Below are 19,592 nucleotides of genomic sequence, written 5' to 3' on the forward strand. Positions count from 1 at the left end.
TTTTTTTTTTTTTTTTTTAAAGCTCATCAGTTATCATTAGTATATTTTATGTGTGGCCCAAGACAGTTCTTCTACTTACAATGTGGCCTGGGGAAGCCAAAAGATTGGACGCCCCTGCTTTAGGGCTTTTAGCTGACCCCCTAATTTGACTAGACTCTGTGTAATTCACAGAGCACCTTGCCTCTTTACCATCCAGCCATGTGCTCCCATTCTCCACTTCTGACCTGTGCTGTTGTCATACATTCTAATTCTGTCTAGTCATAAGCCTCACAATACATCGTTGTTATGTTTGCTTTAAACAAGTCATTTCTTAGATTAAAAATAAGAAAAACGTGTTTTACATTTATTCAATATTTACCATTTACAGTGCTTTATGTCCATCTGGACTTTCCTTCTGCCTCGTTATTCCTTTAGCAATGTCTTGGACAGGTCTGCCGGTGATGAATTTTTTTTTCAGCTTTACTATGTTTGGAAAATCTTTATTTCACCCTTATTTATGAAAGATATTTTTGCTGCATATGGATTTCTGGATTGATGGGGTTTTTTCCTCCCTTTCTGTGTTTTAAAGATATTCTCTATTCTGGTATAAGTTTTCTGTGGTGGTTGTTATCTCCATCCTTCTGTATGTGATAAGTCTTTCTCTGGCTGCTGTGAAGATTTTATTACTGGTTTTAAGCAAATTGATTGCAATACGCTTTGGTATAGTTTTCAAGCTTCTGGTACTTGAAATTTATTGAGCCATTATTTTGTTAAATGTTCTCCCTTTTGTCTTTTCTTCAGAAAGTGTCTAGTCAGCTGTTGATCTTACTTAGTGTAGTTTTAATTTCAGACATTGTGTTTTTCATCTCCAGTGAAGTTACTTTGGGCCTTTTATAAAAAAAAATCTCCCATATATATTTAATATGCTTAGTCTTTCCTTTTATGGACTATGAAATGTATATATAGTAAGTGTTTTACTTTATGGAATATTTTGCATTTTAATAAACATTCTTGATAAACATTCTTGAGCTTTGTTTTGAAATGTAGTTAAGTTAATTGGAACCAACATGTTAGGTAGAATCAGAACAGCCTTTTCTCTAGGGCTCATTTTCCCCACTGCTGAAGCAGTGCTCTTCTGAGTACTGTCCCTGCTATCCTGTGGATTTAGGAGAATTTTCCATTTTGGCTACTGGGAAAACAAACCGTTCCTCTCTGGGTGAGCCTGCTCTGGGCTTGCTCCCTCTCATCCTCCAGGCTGAAGATGTGGGGAAGGCCATCTGCAGGCTCACCCAGGCACTGAGGGCCACCCGCCTTGTTCTTGTTCATGTCCCTCTCGGGGATCACACTCAGGTACTGCCTGGGGTTCACGGCCTGAAACCGTTACTTCATGTATTTTTTCTTTGGTTTTTAAATTGACGCATCTGGGAGAGTGAATCTAGCTCATCATGGTTAGAAACAAAAGTCCAAGCAATTTTTTTTTCTTAAATTACCTTTTATTTTTTTTAAGTCATACAATTAGCCCAGAAAATGATGTGATGGTTTTCACATTAATTTGCTCAACGGTGTCTTGAGAGTAGGAGAAGCTGTAGGTTGTGTAACTGTTTTTCTCTATGGCATTGTGATTCTGATTCTGGAAGCCCCACTGAATCCTCATCCTTTTCGGAAGACAGATTTACTAGGCATCATGGTATGATAGACTTTGTGTAAGAATAGCTCCTTAAGAGAATGCATTTGTTAAGAAAATTTTGGGTGAGGACGAAAAGTGGCATTGTTGAAAATTAATTTCTAACATCTCTATTTCCCTTAGGAAGTAGAAGCACTATTTAAAGGAGATAATTTACCGAAATTTATAAACTGTGAATTTGCCTATAATGATAATTGGTTTATTACATTTGAAACAGAAGCTGATGCACAACAGGTAAGTTCTTTCTACCGTCACCGTATGAAGTGCATAGTTCACCTGTCTTTGGTATTGGTACCTGTGGGGACTACACTTGGGCATTGAGTTGACTTGTGATGGGAAGTTGGAATATAATCGGCAGAGGAAACCAAGTTGTAGAAACTTAAATGAATGTCTTTGTATAGACAGTTTTTATAGCAATATAAAAAGCATGTGACTTTCTAAGAACATTGTAAGCAAAGCAACCTTGGAAAATCAGTTTTGTTCTTCTGTCTGGGCAGAGAAAAGTTTCACTAATTGCAAAGTGTTTGCGGGGAAATTCGAACTTAATCTTCATCTTCCAGCGGACATCATTGTATGCTGGAAGATGCTTTTAATGGTATTGAGAAGTAAGCTCTGTAAGGAGATGTAAGGGGTTAGTAGTTTTCCTCCCCTTAAGGGAAGCATCTTATTTGTGGGGAAACTAACACATATATTATATAAAGTATTAAATGGTATAAACAATGTCTGGGGTTCCGAAAAGAAAACACAGAAACCTGAAAGATGGGTTTTAATTGGATAGAAGGGGAAAAGGGGAATGGAAGATAACCATGTTTGTGGAGCAGAGTGTGAGCTCTGCTAGTCTGCATGGCAAATGTGGTCAGGCGAGATTGCATCAGAGATGCAGAGCCTTCACAGTTTTATAGGGGTTTAATGTAGAATTAATGTGGAGAAAGAACAAGGAGATATGTAAAGAATGACTTCTGAATGTTATGATCATAATCCTTTTCCTTCCTGTCTGGTATTTCCTGAACTGCATACTCCTAACCTGAAATTGGGATTCATGCCAGGAACTAAGTTTTCATCATTTTCCGCCAGATCAAGATTCTTAGCCAGTGGTCTTTGGGAGACTTCTGTGGTATCCATTAATACTTAGAAAATTGTATATAATCTTGTTTGTGAGAATTTGGGGTATACATTACATAGCTCTTATACCGTTATTTTAAGGGATCTGTGACCCAGGGAGTGTCAAGAATCGTTATTCTAGGTTCTGTTCACCGTAATTTAATTATATATTTCCCTGTTTGAGCTACTGAGTGAATTATTCGTGCATCTTATTCATAAGGTTAATTGAATGGAACTTTGCACTTTATTTTGCCGTTAGGCTTATAAATACCTTCGAGAAGAAGTCAAAACTTTTCAAGGAAAACCAATTAAGGTAAGCAAGACCATTGGTTATACTTGGTTTATTTGCAAATTGGTGTTCTTAAGTATTCGAATAGAAACTTGCATATTTTCAAACAGGCGCGGATTAAAGCAAAGGCGATAGCTATAAACACATTTTTGCCAAAGAATGGATTTAGACCCCTGGACGTGAGCCTGTACGCCCAGCAGCGCTATGCGACATCGTTCTACTTCCCTCCCATGTACAGCCCCCAGCAGCAGTTCCCTCTGTACAGCCTGATCACGCCCCAGACGTGGTCAGCAACGCACAGCTATCTCGACCCACCCTTGGTAAGTCTTTTCGTTACTTGGAATTTATGTTGTAGACACTATGCTAGATACTTGAATCCTCATCTAATAGGAAGCCGGACACATGTGCAGTCTGACATAGTAAAAGAGACCTTCAAGTTATGTGGGGGATTTTAAATTTAGCTGAGAACAGAGCTTGTACATAAAGAACGTTGGATTGCTGGGCTCACAGTCCTTGCCCAGCCCTTCTCCCCTCTTGACATGCACCTCTTAGCAAGACACAGAATTCGCTAAGAGCTGTAATGTACCCTGTGTCCGCCACACGGAGGACAGTGCAAGGGGGACTGACTGAGGTGGAAGAGGGGTTGAATAGGCTTTTGACAGCAAGGACAAGAAGGCCTGCTGTCTCACCAGCCTTATTTTACTCACTTCTCAACAGCCTTAGAGTTGGTTGACATGATTAATTTTTTATAGATTTTGGCCTTTGTGAAGGCCTGTGGTTGGCATTCCTGAGTCTGTACTGGGTCTAGACATTTTCTCTGTGTGTGCTGCTATAGATGCTTGAAAGATCAGGCGGGTCTTTGGTGGGAATTAGCATGAGTTTGGTGGCTCTGGATGTATGAGAGTCAGCAATACACTGATAAGCATGTCCTTGAAACTGAAGTCTAGGTTAAGAAGTGAAGATGGTTTATGGACTAGTGGTTTGCATGAGGTAGCAATGCAGGTGAGTTGCAATTAGAGAGATCGAAGGGTAGAATACATAGAAGGTTATGGTCAGAAAGCAGAAATTGAGTTACTAGCTTTGACAAGAGTTCGTGTCCAGGGTTTTGCTGTGGACTAAGTCAGGGAAAGACTTGGTGGTCTCTCAGGATCATCCGGTGGTTGGGAGTCAGGCACCCAGATGTGCAGGGACATCACTGCTGACAGGCGGGAAAGGAGGGTAGGTTCAGAGCAGAGAGAACTTGAGAAAACAGCACCTGTGTACACTGGAGAGTAAAAATAAGGGTCCATGAAACAACTCAGGCTGGAAAATCAAGCATGCCAGGGAGGCACAGGTACAGAATACCAGAAACTGACAGTGTCGTCAGGGATCGTGTTGTAATCCAAGTCGAGCTTTTCAGGTTGAGTTTTTTCAGAAGGAATCAAAGAGAAGTTGCATGAACAGAAGATGGTCATGGATTTGTGGGCGTCTGAGCTGAAGCGTAGACAGGTGGCAGGGAGTTCGGGAGCCAGCTGGATGTTTCCAGGCCTAACTGTGCAGGTGCTTAGCTATTCTGAGGCATGTGTGCTTTGGCCTGGTGCTGTGGGAAGTTGTCTAAGGTTTCTAAGCAGAGAAATGAAACCATACTCCATTTAGAAAATAGGTCCTGGCCTGGCGCAGTGGCTTACACCTGTAATCCTAACACCTTGGGAGGCTGAGGCAGGCGGATCACCTGAGGTCAGGAGTTCAAGACCAGCCTGGCGAACATGGTGCAACCCCGCCTCTTATAAAAGAAAAAAAAAATAGAAAATAGGTCCTACGGCCATGTGAAGGGCAGGCAGGGACAGGATGTGTCAAGAGAGATTTTCAGAGGTTCCCCGTCTCCTCCTGAGTCTGGAACAACTGTACTAGAAGAACCTTTGGCAAAGTTCCTTCTGTCTCTTTTGAGTAAATCCTAATGGTAAGAAAAGTTTCTGGTTTTTTGAAGCAGTACATTCTGTAAAAGTGAACACATAGCTGAATACTTCTTTTTCCCAAAAATATATCACGAGAGAACCTCACAGGGACTTAAGTCCGTAGGCTCTGGCAGTTGAAGAATCATCCCCGCACGTGGCTTGCCATGCTTGTCCTATTTCATTCTTCCTGCAGCAGGTGCTTCTCTCATTTCTTTAATCATGGTTGACGCTGACTGGGATTTCGTGGGGTCCTGGATCAGTTTACGGCCTTGTCTTGTCTTGTGCGTTGTCCTTGTGGCGTGTGACAGCCGCCTGGTCCTGCTCTGGGTCTGTGAAACTGGGTTCTCCATCGCAGCCTTTTACTTGCTCTAAAACGTGTGTCCCTTGTTCTGCAGCTGAAGAGATCATGCCTATTAATCCCCAACAAGTTATAATAGGAAGTTATTGTGTTAATAATCAACTTTTTTTTATATATGACCAATTTTATTTTTTAGCTTCAGCAAAATTACTTGAGTATCAGGGCTCTGCCTGTAAAATGCCTTTCATGAAATGATTAGTCTTCACTGCTCTTGCCATGATTTACAGCCTGATATCTAAGTCTACATTAAGGACTCTTCTTGTGTGATTTATTTTTAAATAGCTTGATTCTTACAGAATATAGAGTTTCTCAAGTAGCAAATTGGAGATTCTAATGAAGTTTTAAGTGTTCCCCTTTTGTATGATGTTATTTTGGTCCTAAACTATCTCTAATATTCTTTTTCTGTTCTATCTTCCAGTTAGCTCTAATTAAGGAGAATTACTTGCTTTTTTCCTTTTGTATTTCTTTTTCTTTTTTTTTTTCCCATACAAGAAGGGGGTCTATGCGTATCTCTGTTACTTTAGTGACATGGAAGGTGTGGACTGGAAGGCCCTCAGGAACTAAGTGCCCTGCGTCAGGAGCATTAGGAGCAAAATGTCAGTGATTCAGAACGTACTGGAAACCATGGGTCCAGAAGCCAGAGAATTAGAGTGATTGATCTCTTTTTTTTTTTTAAAGGAACTGTTTTAACACTAAGTTTTATTTCATTTTTGTATGTGTGTAGATTTTAGAAATAGTTCACCAATACTTAAAATTCTATGCTTAATATTTTTAACTACTTAAGATCTTTTAGAGGTTCTGTAATCTTTCTAATGCTCTTCTGAATCTTATGTCAGTATATTTGCATGCCATACTTACCTTGTGACTTAGGGAATAATGATGATCTGAAAATACCCTGATCAGCAGAGCAGGACTTGTGTCGAGGCAAAGGTAAAAGTGCTGTCCAAGGCTATGGGTATATGAAGCTGAATGAGCAGCAGTAAGTGTGCAGGTGTCCCTGAGCTTCAGGACGTTGAGAAGTTGTATTAAAGTCATCAGGAATCAAGAACTGTTGACTTCCTGCCAGTAATGGAGATAGTACAGCCTTTGGACTTTTTCAGACTGATGTGTCAAAGGTCACAACACCTGTTGGAGCCCACGCAGTCTTGACCACGACTTTCCTCTCAGTGCCAGCTTCCGTGTGTGTCGTTCCTCCTCCTCACTGGATTTTTGCAAGGATTGGCTGAAAGGATGTAGAAAAGCTCTAGCCTACTTCTAAACAACACCCATTGGTTGTTCTAAACAACATCCATTAAAATTATAAGATACATGTCTCAACGTGGGTCATGACCCTGACAAGATCAAGAAATGTACTCGGTTTCCACAGATTTGTTGGTATTAATCAAATTGAAGTCTGTTTTTTAGTTTATTTACTTGTCTGTTTTCAAATGAATCTAGGTAACTCCATTTCCAAATACCGGATTTATAAATGGGTTTACGTCTCCAACGTTCAAGCCTGCAGCGTCTCCTCTGACTTCCCTCAGACAGTATCCTCCTCGAAGCAGGCAAGTTCCGAGGTAGTCCTAGCGGTTTTGGGCTTTACCCTACTGCCCTTCCAGAGCTGGGATGAGAGAGCTTTGATCACTAGTCCTGCTCCTTGCAGACAGAGCTGCCGAAAGCACACAGCTATATTCTGTAAAGACCGAGCACCACAGTCTGCCATGGGTGCCTGCTCAAAGGATAGATTCTCTCAGAGGAGGCTTTGGGGCAACTTGTACACATTAGATGTGCCTGCCTTCAGTTTGGGCCTGGACTGAAAATCAGCTAAGCAGGATGGTGGCACATTGTTAATAGATTTGCATTATCCTATATGTTATGGGTTAACCATTCCAAAGCCTGTTTTTATTAAACGGCAGATTTCAGCTTAAATATTCCATGTCAGTATGCATGTTATATAATACCGTGATCGTTTTATAACTGAACACATGAAACCATTTTTATTTACAGGAATCCTAGTAAATCTCATTTGCGCCATGCGATTCCTAGTGCAGAGAGAGGACCTGGGTTATTAGAAAGTCCTTCAATATTTAACTTCACTGCAGATCGATTAATTAATGGTGTCCGGAGTCCACAAACAAGGCAAGCAGGTCAAACTAGAACACGGATACAAAACCCTTCAGCATATGCCAAGAGAGAGGCTGCACCTGGGCGTGTGGAGCCAAGCAGTCTTGAATCCTCTCCTGGTTTAGGGAGGGGAAGGTGAGTTGTTGAGCAGCTACTGTGTACCATCATAAACTACTAATATTTTAGATATTCTTTAATTTAGATATGTTTTATAATTGTCTTTAAATATTGCTAAATCTAACAGAAGGCTATAAACATAAAGGGATTTATGTAATTGCTGAGACTTAAATGGCTTCATCTTTTTTGTATTATAAAATAGCTCAGTGAGAACTGTAGATATTTTAGATATTGTAGATGTCGTAGACTCCACCCTGTGTGCCTGCAGTCTTCCCTTAGCAGTGTCCCTGGCTCACCAGGCCCCTCTGTGAGGGCGGTGTCCAGGCTCTGCCCCATGGCTCCTGGCCTGGCGCCCTCCAGCCGAGTGTGCAGCAGCACTGCAGGTGGAGACTGGAGCAGGTAACCAAGTCCCATCTCATCCACGTTGAGACCAGCCAGGATGGGTCGTGGCTGTGCTCTCTGCCCACTGTTTTTGGTTTTGTTTAATTCTGGGGGGGCATCAAGACTGTAGCAGGTTTTTGATTTTGTTTTTTTGACAGGGTCTTGCTCTGTTGCCCAGACTGGGGTACAGTGGTGTGATCATGACTCACTGCAGCCTTGAACTCCTAGGTTCAAGCAATCCTGTTGCCTCAGCATGCTGAGTAGCTAGGACTTCAGATCCACAACACCATGCCTGGCTTTTTTTGTGTGTTTGACCCCCCCTCCCCCCACCCTGAGTCTTTTTTATTTTTTTATCTTATTTTATTTTTTTTTTTGCCTGGCTGTTTTTAAAGTTTTTTGTAGATGCAGGGTCTCACTGTGCTGCCCAGGCTGGTCTCAAACTCCTGGCCTAGAGCCATTCTCCCGCCTTCATCTTCCATAGTGCTGGCCTAACAGGTGTGAGCCACTTCACGTGACCATTGTTGATCAGGCCAGTTAGTCTTCTCAGTCCTTGCCTTGATAAGGACCATCAGGAGTTTCCTCTCATAAGTGACAAGCAAGTGACTCGACTTCCTGAGCTTTGCTAAGTTTTCTGTACACAAAGTGCACAGCACCATGCCTCATGCGCAAGCTCCTCTTCCCACCTGCCACAGTGCACGTGCCCTGTGCAGTGAGAATTCAACATAAAGAGGCATGAGAAGCATCTCATTTCCTGCCTGTGATGATTAAATGAGCACATGGGAGGCCCTGCAGGGATTGCGCAGTGGCATAGGAAGGTGCCGTGGTTGGGGAGAGCCAGCACTGGGCTGTGTCTCACAGGAAACACGGCGTCAGATTGGCTTAACAGGCCTTGGAGATGCAAAGCCAAAAGGGGCCTACTGTGTCATGCAGAGTCAGCGACTTCAGGGAGCAGCTCTTATCCCTGGGGCTTAGTTTGGGGTTCTTAGGGCCCAGAAGCTTGGAGAAAGGGGGCCTGTAGAGCTGCGGCTCAGACTTCGGGCAGAGCCCCACTCATCAAAGCCATCCGGCTCCCTCTGAGGGGCATCAGTTTTGGGCATGGTGTGAAAGGAAGCAGACTAGTCGGACAAGGTCCTTGGCCTCAGCCTCCTGCGCCCTTCAGCATGCCCTGTTCATAAGAGCATCACTAGAAGCTTCCTGGCAAATGAGAGTGGGGTTTGTTGAATTCCAGCCACCTCACAAAGTGTATACAGGTGGCTTTGAAGGTGAGGGGCCAAACCTTGCTAACGAATGTGGTCTGCCTTTCAATAAGACTTGAACTTCCAAATGCAATTGTAACAGGTTTATGCTTTTGCCTAACAGATGCAGATTTTGTACCAGTGGAGACCCTCTGTCTCCCCACCAAATGAGGATGACTGTTCTCCCACCCGAAACCTAAGCACTGCAGCAGGGAGTGGTTTAGGAAGCATACATCACACGGACACAATGGGCGGGGAAAGTGCATGCGGCTCCCACAGCCTGTTTCTGCAATGGGTCGTGAAGCCAGAGCCGACTTGTAACCTCCTCCTTCCCTCTGTCTTTAGAAGGAGCTTGTGCTGCTTCGCAGGGAGGTGCTCCAGGCTTTGCTTCCCCTGAGAAACCTGATCCACAGTAGCCATGCCTCAACCTCCCCCTTTTGGGAGGTTTTGTTTTTTTTCCATTAACTTCCTCTATTGGACCAAAGTGCTAAGATGCCCTGGTGAACCTCTTGGAGTCCAGACACACTTCCCTACCCTTGTGTGGGAGCTGGATTGAATGGCATGAGGAGCCCCAGGCGCAAGGTGTCTTGCTTCCTTGGTGGAGCTACCATTAGGTTCACCTGGGGGAAGCATGCCTCTTCAGGGTCTCAGGCCTTCACAGCACCACGTTCAGAGTCGCGGGTGTCACAGTAATGTTTCCTCAGTGGTGCCAGGTCCACCCTGGCTCCCTTGCTGCCACTTATGAGCTGGAACCCCTTATGGCCCTGTTGCTGAGCCTTGGCTTGGCCAGCCTGTTCTCTGCACGAATGGGCACTGACAGCTGACAGTGTTTTGAGGCCGAAGGTGGGCTTCTGGGTCTGACACGGGTTACGTGGAGCCCAGCGAGGGTGTGGGAGTGTTGGCTGGGCCCACTGATGGTGACTGGGGTAGGACCCTATGGCAGGTAGGTGTGTGTCCTGGACACCACTGTGTTCCAAGGGATGGTGCTCCTGCGTTCCAGCCAGCAGTGATGAGCAAGCTGCCCTTGGCAGAGGAATGCCCTGTGCCGAGCCCTGCAGGACATCCTTCTCCCATGTTACTGATATCCTTCCCTTTGGCACTCAGGGTGGTGACTCTGGACAAGCAGGTGCTGGCACCATCCATCTCACACCCCTACCAGGTCCCCATGACCAGCTGAGTCCTGTCCCACTCAAGACTCTCATCCCGCTGTTAACCCTAGCTCTGGTCATGAGCCAGTGTCGCCCCACCTTTCCGCTACTTCTGAGTCCTGTCACAGCGGAGTGGGAGTTCAGCTCCCTGGGTTTTGGGAGCACCTTCAATTAGGGAGTGGTGCTGAGCTAGGTGTGTACTGCGGTAGCTGTCCTTAATGCAGGCCAGGACAAGGAGCACCAAGCTACCTATTCCTACAGGAGGGAGGGTTGCCAGGATTTGTGCCCCGCCTGTGGCTCAGTGCCCATCCATATCCCATACTCTAGCCTGCGGTCTCCTCAGGCCCAGTAGAGAGCCAGGAGCTATTTCTATAATGTTTCCTGTAGGAGATAACGTGGGTTTGCTCTAGAACCCTAAAGGTTTGTGCTTCCTTCCCCCAGAGGGGCTGGCCTGAGGGTCCACGGAGTATTCCAATGTTTGGCCATCTTAGGCAAGACTGCTTTTTGGTTTTCTGTAAATGAAGGAATTAGTTAAGACTGTTTCTTAACTCCTTTCCAGGTTATGTAATACAAGGCCTTTGGGGGAGTCTTTGCATTCTATTAAATTATAAAGTGAAATTAATGTGTGTCATGTGACTTGTTAGATTACATAAGCCTGTCCAGGGAAATGAGAATGTCTTGGCCATCCTAGTGTCTCAGGGCTCCATGTGAATGAAGTCACCACTTAGTCAGTGTCTGTCCATCTGGTTATCAGCTGTGTGTGTGGTGTGGCTTTGCTGCCTGCAGGGGCAATCCAGAACAAGATTGCTGAGGCTCGAGGGTGGGGACAGGAAGTCTTTGCGTGCCTTTCGTGGAAGGGATCAGCCATTGAGGTAGTGGTGGTGGAAGCTGAGAGGGCAAAGGATATTTAAATCTAAAGGGATGGGATAGGGTGTTTGGGGCCTTTTAAATTCTGATGTAAAGCAAATCTGCATTGGAGAAATTCTCACCACCATTTTAAACAACTCACTGATGGTGCTTAGGCTCGTATTTTATGTATCTTTGTCATTTCGACCCAGTAGATCTTCAGTACTCATGTCTCAACAGACATCCCAAAGAGGCACTAGGGAGATGGCTTCAGTCAGTGTTTTCCTTTTTTGTTACTTTCCTGGACTCCTGCATTATCCTGTTGCTGTAAACTTTGTGTTGTTCTGCTTATGCTTCTTAAAGTTGGGATTTTAGAATCAAAAGTCATCTTTGTTAGTGTTAAAGACTGAATTAATGTGCACTTTGGTTATGTGAGCGCAAACGTGCTCAACAATAAATTCTCCCAAGTGGGGGAAAAAAATAACAATCTTTCACTTTTCACTCCTCTAGGAAGAATTCCTTTGGCTACCGGAAGAAAAGGGAGGAGAAGTTTACAGTGAGTACATAAAGCATATGCTTCTTTACAAGATATTTAAATCTAATTTATACCAAACAAACCTGGTAAGGTAGTTTTTATCAGTTAATTCCAGTTGGAATTAGTGAATTCCTGTAACCATTTGGACTAACAGGGCGAGCATCTAAACATTGGTTATGAAACGCAGGGGCACTGTTGTTCCTGATGTGATGTTTTCCCACAGCCGTTTCTGTTTTGTTTTGTTTTGCTTTGCTTTGCTGATGCATGTGTTCATGACTGTGACCTGCTTAGAAGCTTCAGCATGTGGCCCCGTGTTGTACTGATGACAGAGTGTACGCTCATTGTCTTCAGTGCATGTGTTCAGGACCTCAGAAAGGTACAGATGCTGAAAAGTGTGTGAGCCTTGGGTCTAACCATGCTCATGGGACCTGACCAGTACTTGGACCTCACCAAGACGCGCTCAGATCCTAGAGAATTTTAACACTGCCTTCCAAGTGAAGCCCCATCTGTTGTAACTCCAACATCAGGACAGTTGTTGCCGGCCCATTTTGCTTCTACAAGTTGAGATTTAAATACATTTTTGGGGAAGGTTGTCTCTAATAATGCTTATCTTCTGAAAAGCTATGGTCACCTCAGCAACATGCCGAGGGTGTTTAAAACTGCTTTGCCATCATAGTGGCCATGTGTAACTTACAGCTTTGCAGGATTACTTTGAGCATCGTGTTCGCAATACTAGGTTATAGAGAGCCAGTTGCCAGCTACTTAGTAGGCACAAGCTTACTTCCAAGGGCACCTAACTGGGAAAAGCTAAGCTAAAATTAGGCGCCTGTACCATGGAGCAGAGAAACAAGAGGAATGCCCAGCACAGACTGGGATTCGGATCAGCCTGAATTCATTTTCTTCCTTTGACCTGCTTTCACTTGAGTTCTGGCATGCATATTTTCTCTAGAATCTACTGATGTAGGGAATCACCTTCCTGTGGTATAAGTTAGGTGAATTCTAAGAGAGCTTTGCATTCTAGTCGAAGTAGCTCATTTTTCCAACCAAAAATACTTGTATTCTTTAGTTAACATAAACTCATTTCTAAACTAAATAGAAACTCATTTCCGCTTTCTGTGCCATGTGTCCTTCAGCCAAGGAACTGTTTACTCACAAAATGACTGCCAACTTGTTAAAGCAGGTCGATAGATCATTTTCCAATAAAAAGGTATCATTGCCTTTCTCTTGAGATTTGGGCTTGCAAAGTATACTCACTTCTTGTTATACTGAGTTTGCTTTCTTGAAGTCAAAGAATCTGATCAGAATTTGTTATCAAATACTGTGTTTTTAATTATTTAAAAATAAAACCTTTAAGTTGATTTTCAGAGAATTCAAGCTCCCCTTTTGTTAAACCACTTTTTTGATACGAATATGTGTAACATTTCTTACACAGGTTGTGGAGAGTGGAGAAAGTGTCATATTTTGTTTTTTTACAGTTATCTTTGTGACTTACATGAAAAACTATGTGTAATCACAATACTTGTCTGGAAATGGGAAAGTTTAATGTCTAGACCCAGGCTGCCCTGCTTTCCATCTGATGGGCTGGAGTCACTCCAGAGCGCCTTTCTTGCCTTTAGCTGCCCTGCCGTTCGTGAGTGCTGGTAGCCACGGGTGAATGGCTCTTTGGATGGCACCTTAGCCTTACTGTGTCCTTTTTGACATGTTTCTTGGGCGGCAGCAGCCTTGAGATTTCAGTTTCACAGCTCTGCTCTAGGTGGTTGAAGCTGCTTGGGAGAGGACCTTCGATTGGGTGAGGAAGCGCTTGTCTGGGTTGAATGATCTGCGTGTTGTTTTTGCAGATATTTTCCCAACAGGTGTGGAAATGAGAAGTTGCCTGGCCTTCTATTTCCATACCATGACCCTGGGGTGTCATTCTGTTGCAGAGCAGCCAGACACAGTCTCCAACGCCACCAAAGCCTCCATCGCCAAGCTTCGAGCTGGGGCTATCCAACTTCCCTCCGTTACCTGGAGCTGCGGGCAATTTGAAGACAGAGGACTTGTTTGAAAACAGGCTATCTGGCTTGATAATAGGATCATCCAAAGAAAGGGTAAGGGATCTGTTACATGTCTAATGGTTGTCAACACTGTCTAGGTACGGGTTCCATGTCAGGCTCTTTACCGAGCTCTTTATACATGTTTGTTTTTAATACTCAGGAGAGGCTTGGAGGCCAGGTGATTGCAGAGGTCACACAGATTTGGAGTAAGGCCAGCCTTGAACCCAGGGCTGGGCCTTCTACTGAACCTTGCTGTCTGATGAAGTCCAAGGTAGAAAGCTGTGCCATGACATGCCGTATAGACCCTTTCTCTCACCCAGAAACTTAGATTGAATTGTTATCATTTTTATTTAGACCTGCCTTTGTTTTATAAAAAAACAGAATGAAATAGAAAAATCTGAATTACATTGGAAATCATTAAAATGCATAGTGATCTACGTGAGACAGGAGCAAGAAGCTTGGGAGGACCTACACTGAGGTCCTCAGTGTAGTGTTGGTGGTTTCTGGTAAGGTCTGGGCTGCCCCACGGGGTGCTCCCGCCAGGGCAGTGAACATCATCCCAGGAGCCATTCCGAGCTGCAGATGCCAGAGGACACTCAGCCCAGAGCTCCTGGTCTCTAATGTGCTTAGCGAGGTAAAGGGACTGGTCCAGTTGCCACACCTGGCGTTTGACGGCTCTGGAAGGTGCAGAGAAACTTTCTGCCCAGTTACTTACTGTGCACAGGAAGAGCCTGCCAAGTACTCGTGGTTGCCTTCGTCTCCTGTCCCAGGGGCCCTTTCCCCAGCTGTGCCTCAGAGTCACTGCGGGTCTATTCCATGCCACATGACCATGCCACCTGCTACCCCACTCAGGTCTGCAGAGTCAGCATCTCTTCCTCCCCAGGCTTTCGGGAAGGCACCGTAGTAGATAGAACAGTTCCTCAGTTTCTAGGGCAGAATTTAAGGTGGATTTTGAGGTAGTATCTTTAGGCTAAAGCGAGGTGACGTGTCTCTTCCTTTTCATATTGGTACATGGTCACACTCCTGTTTTCAACCTTGGAGGTTGAGTGCATTCCAGAATTCTGTCACATAGCCTTAAATTGCCACCCCATAATTTCTGAGGTATTCGTGCCCTGAGAAGAAATGCACTTGAAAGACCATGAATTCCAGTTTTCAAACTGTGGCCTATACCCCTTGGTACTGAGTGGAGGAGAAGAGGCAGGCCTGCTTCAGAAACAGCAGCTACTGCCGCGCCCATTTTGAGTTTCTGTGTAACGTTTCTCTTGAAAAAAGAATTGCTGCTTTGAAAAGCCTGCCCCTGAGCCTCATGCCACCAGCTAGGTGCAGCAGACTCCATTGCTGCTGCTGCTTGGGAGCTTCTTAAGTCGACAGCATGGCCTGTGAGTTTCAAAGTAGGGTGGAGACTGCAGAAATGATGGGGTTCAGCCCTTCCCCTATTGACATGGAGCTTGTGATGGTCACTCTGACTTGCTTCATGAGTGCAGTTGTGGATCTGCATTTCAGTTGCATTGGGACAGAACATAGCCTGAATTTTTTTATTTTTATTTTTTGAGATGGAATCTTGCTCTGTCACCCAAGCTGGAGTGCAGTGGCATGACCCTGGCTCACTGCAACCTCTGCCTGCCAGATTTAAGCAATTCTCCTGCCTCACCTCAGCCTCCCGAGTGGCTGGGATTATAGGCAGGCACCACCATGCCAGGCTAATTTTTGTGTTGTTAGTAGAGAGTAGGTTTCACCTTGTTGAACAGGCTGGTCTGGAACCTCTAACCTCAGGTGATCCGCCTACCTTGGCCCCCCAAAGTGCTAGGATTATAGGTATGAACCACCGCGCCACCCGGCCCTTACACTGAGTTTAAAATGAACTTTTGCAAAAGGAGTCCTTTGCCATCCTGTTTGCACCAAGCTGGATTCCTGCTGCTCAAGCACAGGAGTCGCAGCAGGTACTGGTTCTCGGGCTGGAAGGGCTCTCAGTCTGTTGTCCGCCTTCATTTAAGGGCAGAAGTTTGAAGACCGCCTGCCCTCCTGCCTTTTTTAAGTTGCATGACAAGTGTGTCATGATGTCCCATGTGAATAAGATCAAGCACAGATAAAATAGCCACTGCACAGGGAGGGGCTTGCTGGCTGGAGTAAGGAGGGAATAAGTTTCACTTAGTCCTTAGCTTTCTGACCGTGGACGGATTAACTTAGATGTATTGGGCCTCAGTTTCCCCATCTGTTGAGATGGGGGCATTAGCCCACCTGCTTCCTGGGGTTGTTGTGAATTCAGGGACAGCTGCTGTCAGTGCCTGCCACCTGCCTCAGGGAGCCCACATTTATACAGATGTGGAGGCACTGATCATTTTTTATCAGCTGTGTGAATGAGTCATGTTGAACAGTGTTAGGACTCAACACCCAGGAGATGTGTGTGTGGTTTTGTGCCACACCATGCTGGGCCCAAAGTGCCAGGTGGGTAAGATGTGTTTGATGACTGTTCGGTTAAGAAATAAGCCATAAAAAAACAATGAGTTCGTGTCATTTGTAGGGACATGGATGAATCTGGAAACCATTCTCAGCAACCTGACACAAGAACAGAAAAACACCACATGTTCTCACTCATAGGCGGGTGTTGAACAGTGAGAACACATGGACACAGGGAGGGGAGCATCACACACTGGGGTCTGTTGAGGGGGAACAGGAGAGGGACAGTGGCGGGTAGGGAGGTTGGGGTGGGAAAATGCGAGGTATAGGTGATGGGGGGATGGAGGCAGCAAACCACATTGCCATGTATGTACCCATGCAACAATCCTGCATGTTCTGCACATGTACACCAGAACCTAAAGTGCAATTTTATATATATATATATATATATATATATATATATATATATATATACATATATATATAGAAGAAATAAGCTTGTAGATCATCATTGCAGGAGAGCAGATAAGGGCCCGTGACGGAAGAGCAATGGGGCATTTGCCAAGAAAGAGAAGGGTGAGTGCTCTGTGGGGCAGAGGACAGTCCCAGGCTCTTTGTGACATTTTTGCTGTAGAAGACTCTCTTTCCCTATGTCCTCGTGCCTCTCTCCCAAGGCTGTTCTCAGGTGGGGTGAATGGGCACTGGTACCAGCTCCGCTTAGTGCCGGCAGAACTCTGATGAACACTCTCGACCCTGTTTCAGACCCTCAGTGCAGATTCGAGCATGAATACTCTTCCTGTAGTGGTCTCCAGAGAGCCCTCGGTGCCTGCGTCTTGTGCTGTATCAGCAACATACGAGAGATCCCCCTCCCCAGCTCATTTACCCGAGTGAGTATTGGTGTTCTACCAGCGCCTTGGTGTTTACTGACTTGAGTGGCCTGTGATGTTGCATGAGATTCAAATATTGGGTGGCATTTTTACAGTGATCCCAAGGTGGCGGAGAAACAGAGGGAAGCCCACAGTGTGGACAGACTTCCTCCCGCCCTCACTGCGACAGCATGTAAATCGGTGCAGGTGAACGGAGCCGCCACGGTACGTACCTCGTGCCTGCCTTCCTGCACGACAGCCGCGAGGCTCTGGTGTGAACAGACGCTGCGCACTCCTGCACCTGCTCGTTTTTTAATCACATCTAATTTGGTGGGTTTTTATTTGGATCTGTGTTGTGTTTCCTGTACCAAATACCTTTAACATTTGCTAGTAATTTCCCACTACTCCAGTTCTTTCTTGGACCACGACGTAGTCCTTAATTTCATTGTTGGTCAGTAGAGGTTTCTTGAGTAGTCACAAGACCCTAGCTCCTGTTTCTGTGTGTGTGTCTGTGTGTGTGCGTGCACACATGTTGTGTGTCTGATGAAGAGAAAGGAAGAGTAAGATGGTGGCCTAACCACCCGCCGATCCCTGTGGGCCCAGCAGGCCTGAACCCCAGCGACTTCTTTTCTGCTGGTTTCCCTACTGGGTGAACCATGGCCTCACTTACTCTGAATTGTGTCTTCTGTAGTTTAATCTTGGGTGAGCTTTTTCCTTGATTTGGTAGATTAATCCATTATTGTCCCCTGGGCTGAGTCTTAAAAAGAATTTTTTAATAAGCTAAAGTTATTAAAGGCCGGGCCGGGTGCGGGGGCTCAGGCCTGTAATCTCAGCACTTTGGGAGGCTGAGGCAGGGGGATCACAAGGTCAGGAGATCAAGACTATCCTGGCTAACACGGTGAAACCCCATCTCTACTAAAAATATAAAAAATTTGCCAGTCGTGGTGGTATGCATCTGTAGTCCCAGCTACTCGGGCGGGTGAGGCAGGAGAATTGCTTGTACCTGGGAGACAGTGAGCTGAGACCATGCCACTGCACTCCAGCCTAGGAGGCAGAGCGAGACTCTGTTGTTCCCGCCCTCACTAAAATACTATGAAGGCGATAGTTTTGTAGGTGAGTGAAATATTTTAGTTTAGCCTTTACGCTTCCACTTATCTGAAAACCCTCTTATACATTTCTGTGAAGATTTTAGCTGCCTTCATCATTCTTACACATTTCCAGTTCTTTGTAGTTTGAAATGTGCAGACCATTTTTATTTAAAGACTGTTTTTGGAGTTTACCTTTCAAGGTTGGGTACCACGTGAGAGTCCATTGCTCGCTGTGGGCACTCGGGACACCCCTCTGTTGTCCTGAGGTGGGGTGGTGAGCACAGGCAGCATCAGGACTCCTCCTAGGCTTCCACATTGCTCAAGCAGGCATAGGGCTGGATAGGGCATGGTGTTCAGTCAGCCCTTTTCTTCTCATGCCTTTTCTAATTTTATCCATTTTTTAGGCATTATTAGAGTAGCACAGAGGGAATGTTATACTGCAGAGGAAACCAAATCATTGAATTTTATGAACTTTCTAGAAGTTAAAAACACTAGTGAAGATGGAAACTTAGTTACAATTGAAAACTCTTTTATCTTAAGTGAGCTTGATTTCCTGTCTTGTCCCTTGAGGCACGGTTTCACACAGGTAACCCGGAACTGTCTGTTTTCAGGAATTGCGAAAGCCCAGCTACGCAGAGATTTGTCAGAGAACGAGTAAAGAGCCTCCTTCTTCCCCATTGCAACCCCAAAAAGAACAAAAGCCAAACACTGCTAGTTGTGGGAAGGAGGAAAAGAAGCTGGCAGACCCTGTGGAGAGATACCGGGAGCCCCCAGCCCTCAAGTCCACACCTGGAGCCCCCAGAGACCAGAGGCGGCCGGCAGGGGGCCGACCCTCGCCCTCAGCCATGGGGAAGCGTCTCAGCCGAGAGCAGAGCACTCCCCCCAAGTCTCCTCAGTGAAAACCGTACGTCTGGGAGGGGTCGCAGAGCGCTGTGTTAACCACAAATGAGACACTCTTCCCACTCAGTGCGAGGGCGAGCCGCTGGTTAGGAGCTTGCAGTGTCTGAGGCCCGTGGGATCCTCAAGTTGGTTTTCTTCTGTGAGTTGGATTCTCCCCTCTTGAAAAAAAATCAATTTTTCAGGATTTAATTAATACAAACCTTATTTTAGGTTGGTGCTTAACTGGAGGTGATGTATAAGTCTGATTTTTTTTTTCCAAGATAGAAAATGCATTTATCCTAACAAATTGGTATTTTTTATTAAGCCTCCATGTGGCTCTGAACTTCGGCAAGCTATATATAGTGAGTTTTTCTAAATTAAGGGAACTATACTACTTTTTTTTTTTTTTTTTTTTTTTTTTTTTTTTTTTTTTTTTTTTTTTTTTTTTTTTTTTTTTTTTTTTTTGGTAACTAGTCTGCAAGTGCGTATCTCTAGAACGTCCCCACAGATGAATGAGGGCCAGTGGCCCTGGCAGAGGCAGGTGTGGCCTCATGGAGGCAGTGCTGGCCACGCCAGGGTATCAGTGCTGATGTGGGAGCTGTGCTTCCACCTAAGCCGT

At 45.0% G+C, this 19,592-nt stretch overlaps 1 protein-coding gene across 7 annotated transcripts in view; it reads left to right on the forward strand.

Moving 5' to 3' along the window:
• The window catches only part of LARP4B (La ribonucleoprotein 4B), a 115,515-nt gene extending 96,150 nt beyond the window's left edge, over nt 1-19,365 (forward strand). For 4 of the 7 annotated variants that reach the window (XM_037733301.1, XM_017514070.2, XM_017514073.2 and 1 more), the window contains 10 exons: nt 1,787-1,897; nt 3,024-3,077; nt 3,164-3,373; nt 6,783-6,889; nt 7,332-7,583; nt 11,686-11,731; nt 13,633-13,797; nt 16,903-17,027; nt 17,123-17,336; nt 18,706-18,993. In XM_037733301.1, the coding sequence (XP_037589229.1) occupies nt 1,787-1,897; nt 3,024-3,077; nt 3,164-3,373; nt 6,783-6,889; nt 7,332-7,583; nt 11,686-11,731; nt 13,633-13,797; nt 16,903-17,027; nt 17,123-17,336; nt 18,706-18,993 (1,572 nt within the window). Of the gene's footprint in view, nt 1-1,786; nt 1,898-3,023; nt 3,078-3,163; nt 3,374-6,782; nt 6,890-7,331; nt 7,584-11,685; nt 11,732-13,632; nt 13,798-16,902; nt 17,028-17,122; nt 17,337-18,705 lie in introns of all 7 variants that reach the window. The other 3 variants (XM_017514074.2, XM_017514064.2, XM_017514063.2) reach the window with 2 other exon arrangements.
• The last annotated feature ends 227 nt before the right edge of the window (nt 19,366-19,592 follow it).

The sequence above is a fragment of the Cebus imitator genome, unplaced genomic scaffold (genome assembly GCF_001604975.1).
Source record: "Cebus imitator isolate Cc_AM_T3 unplaced genomic scaffold, Cebus_imitator-1.0 Scaffold513, whole genome shotgun sequence".
Taxonomy (NCBI): Eukaryota; Metazoa; Chordata; class Mammalia; order Primates; family Cebidae; genus Cebus; species Cebus imitator.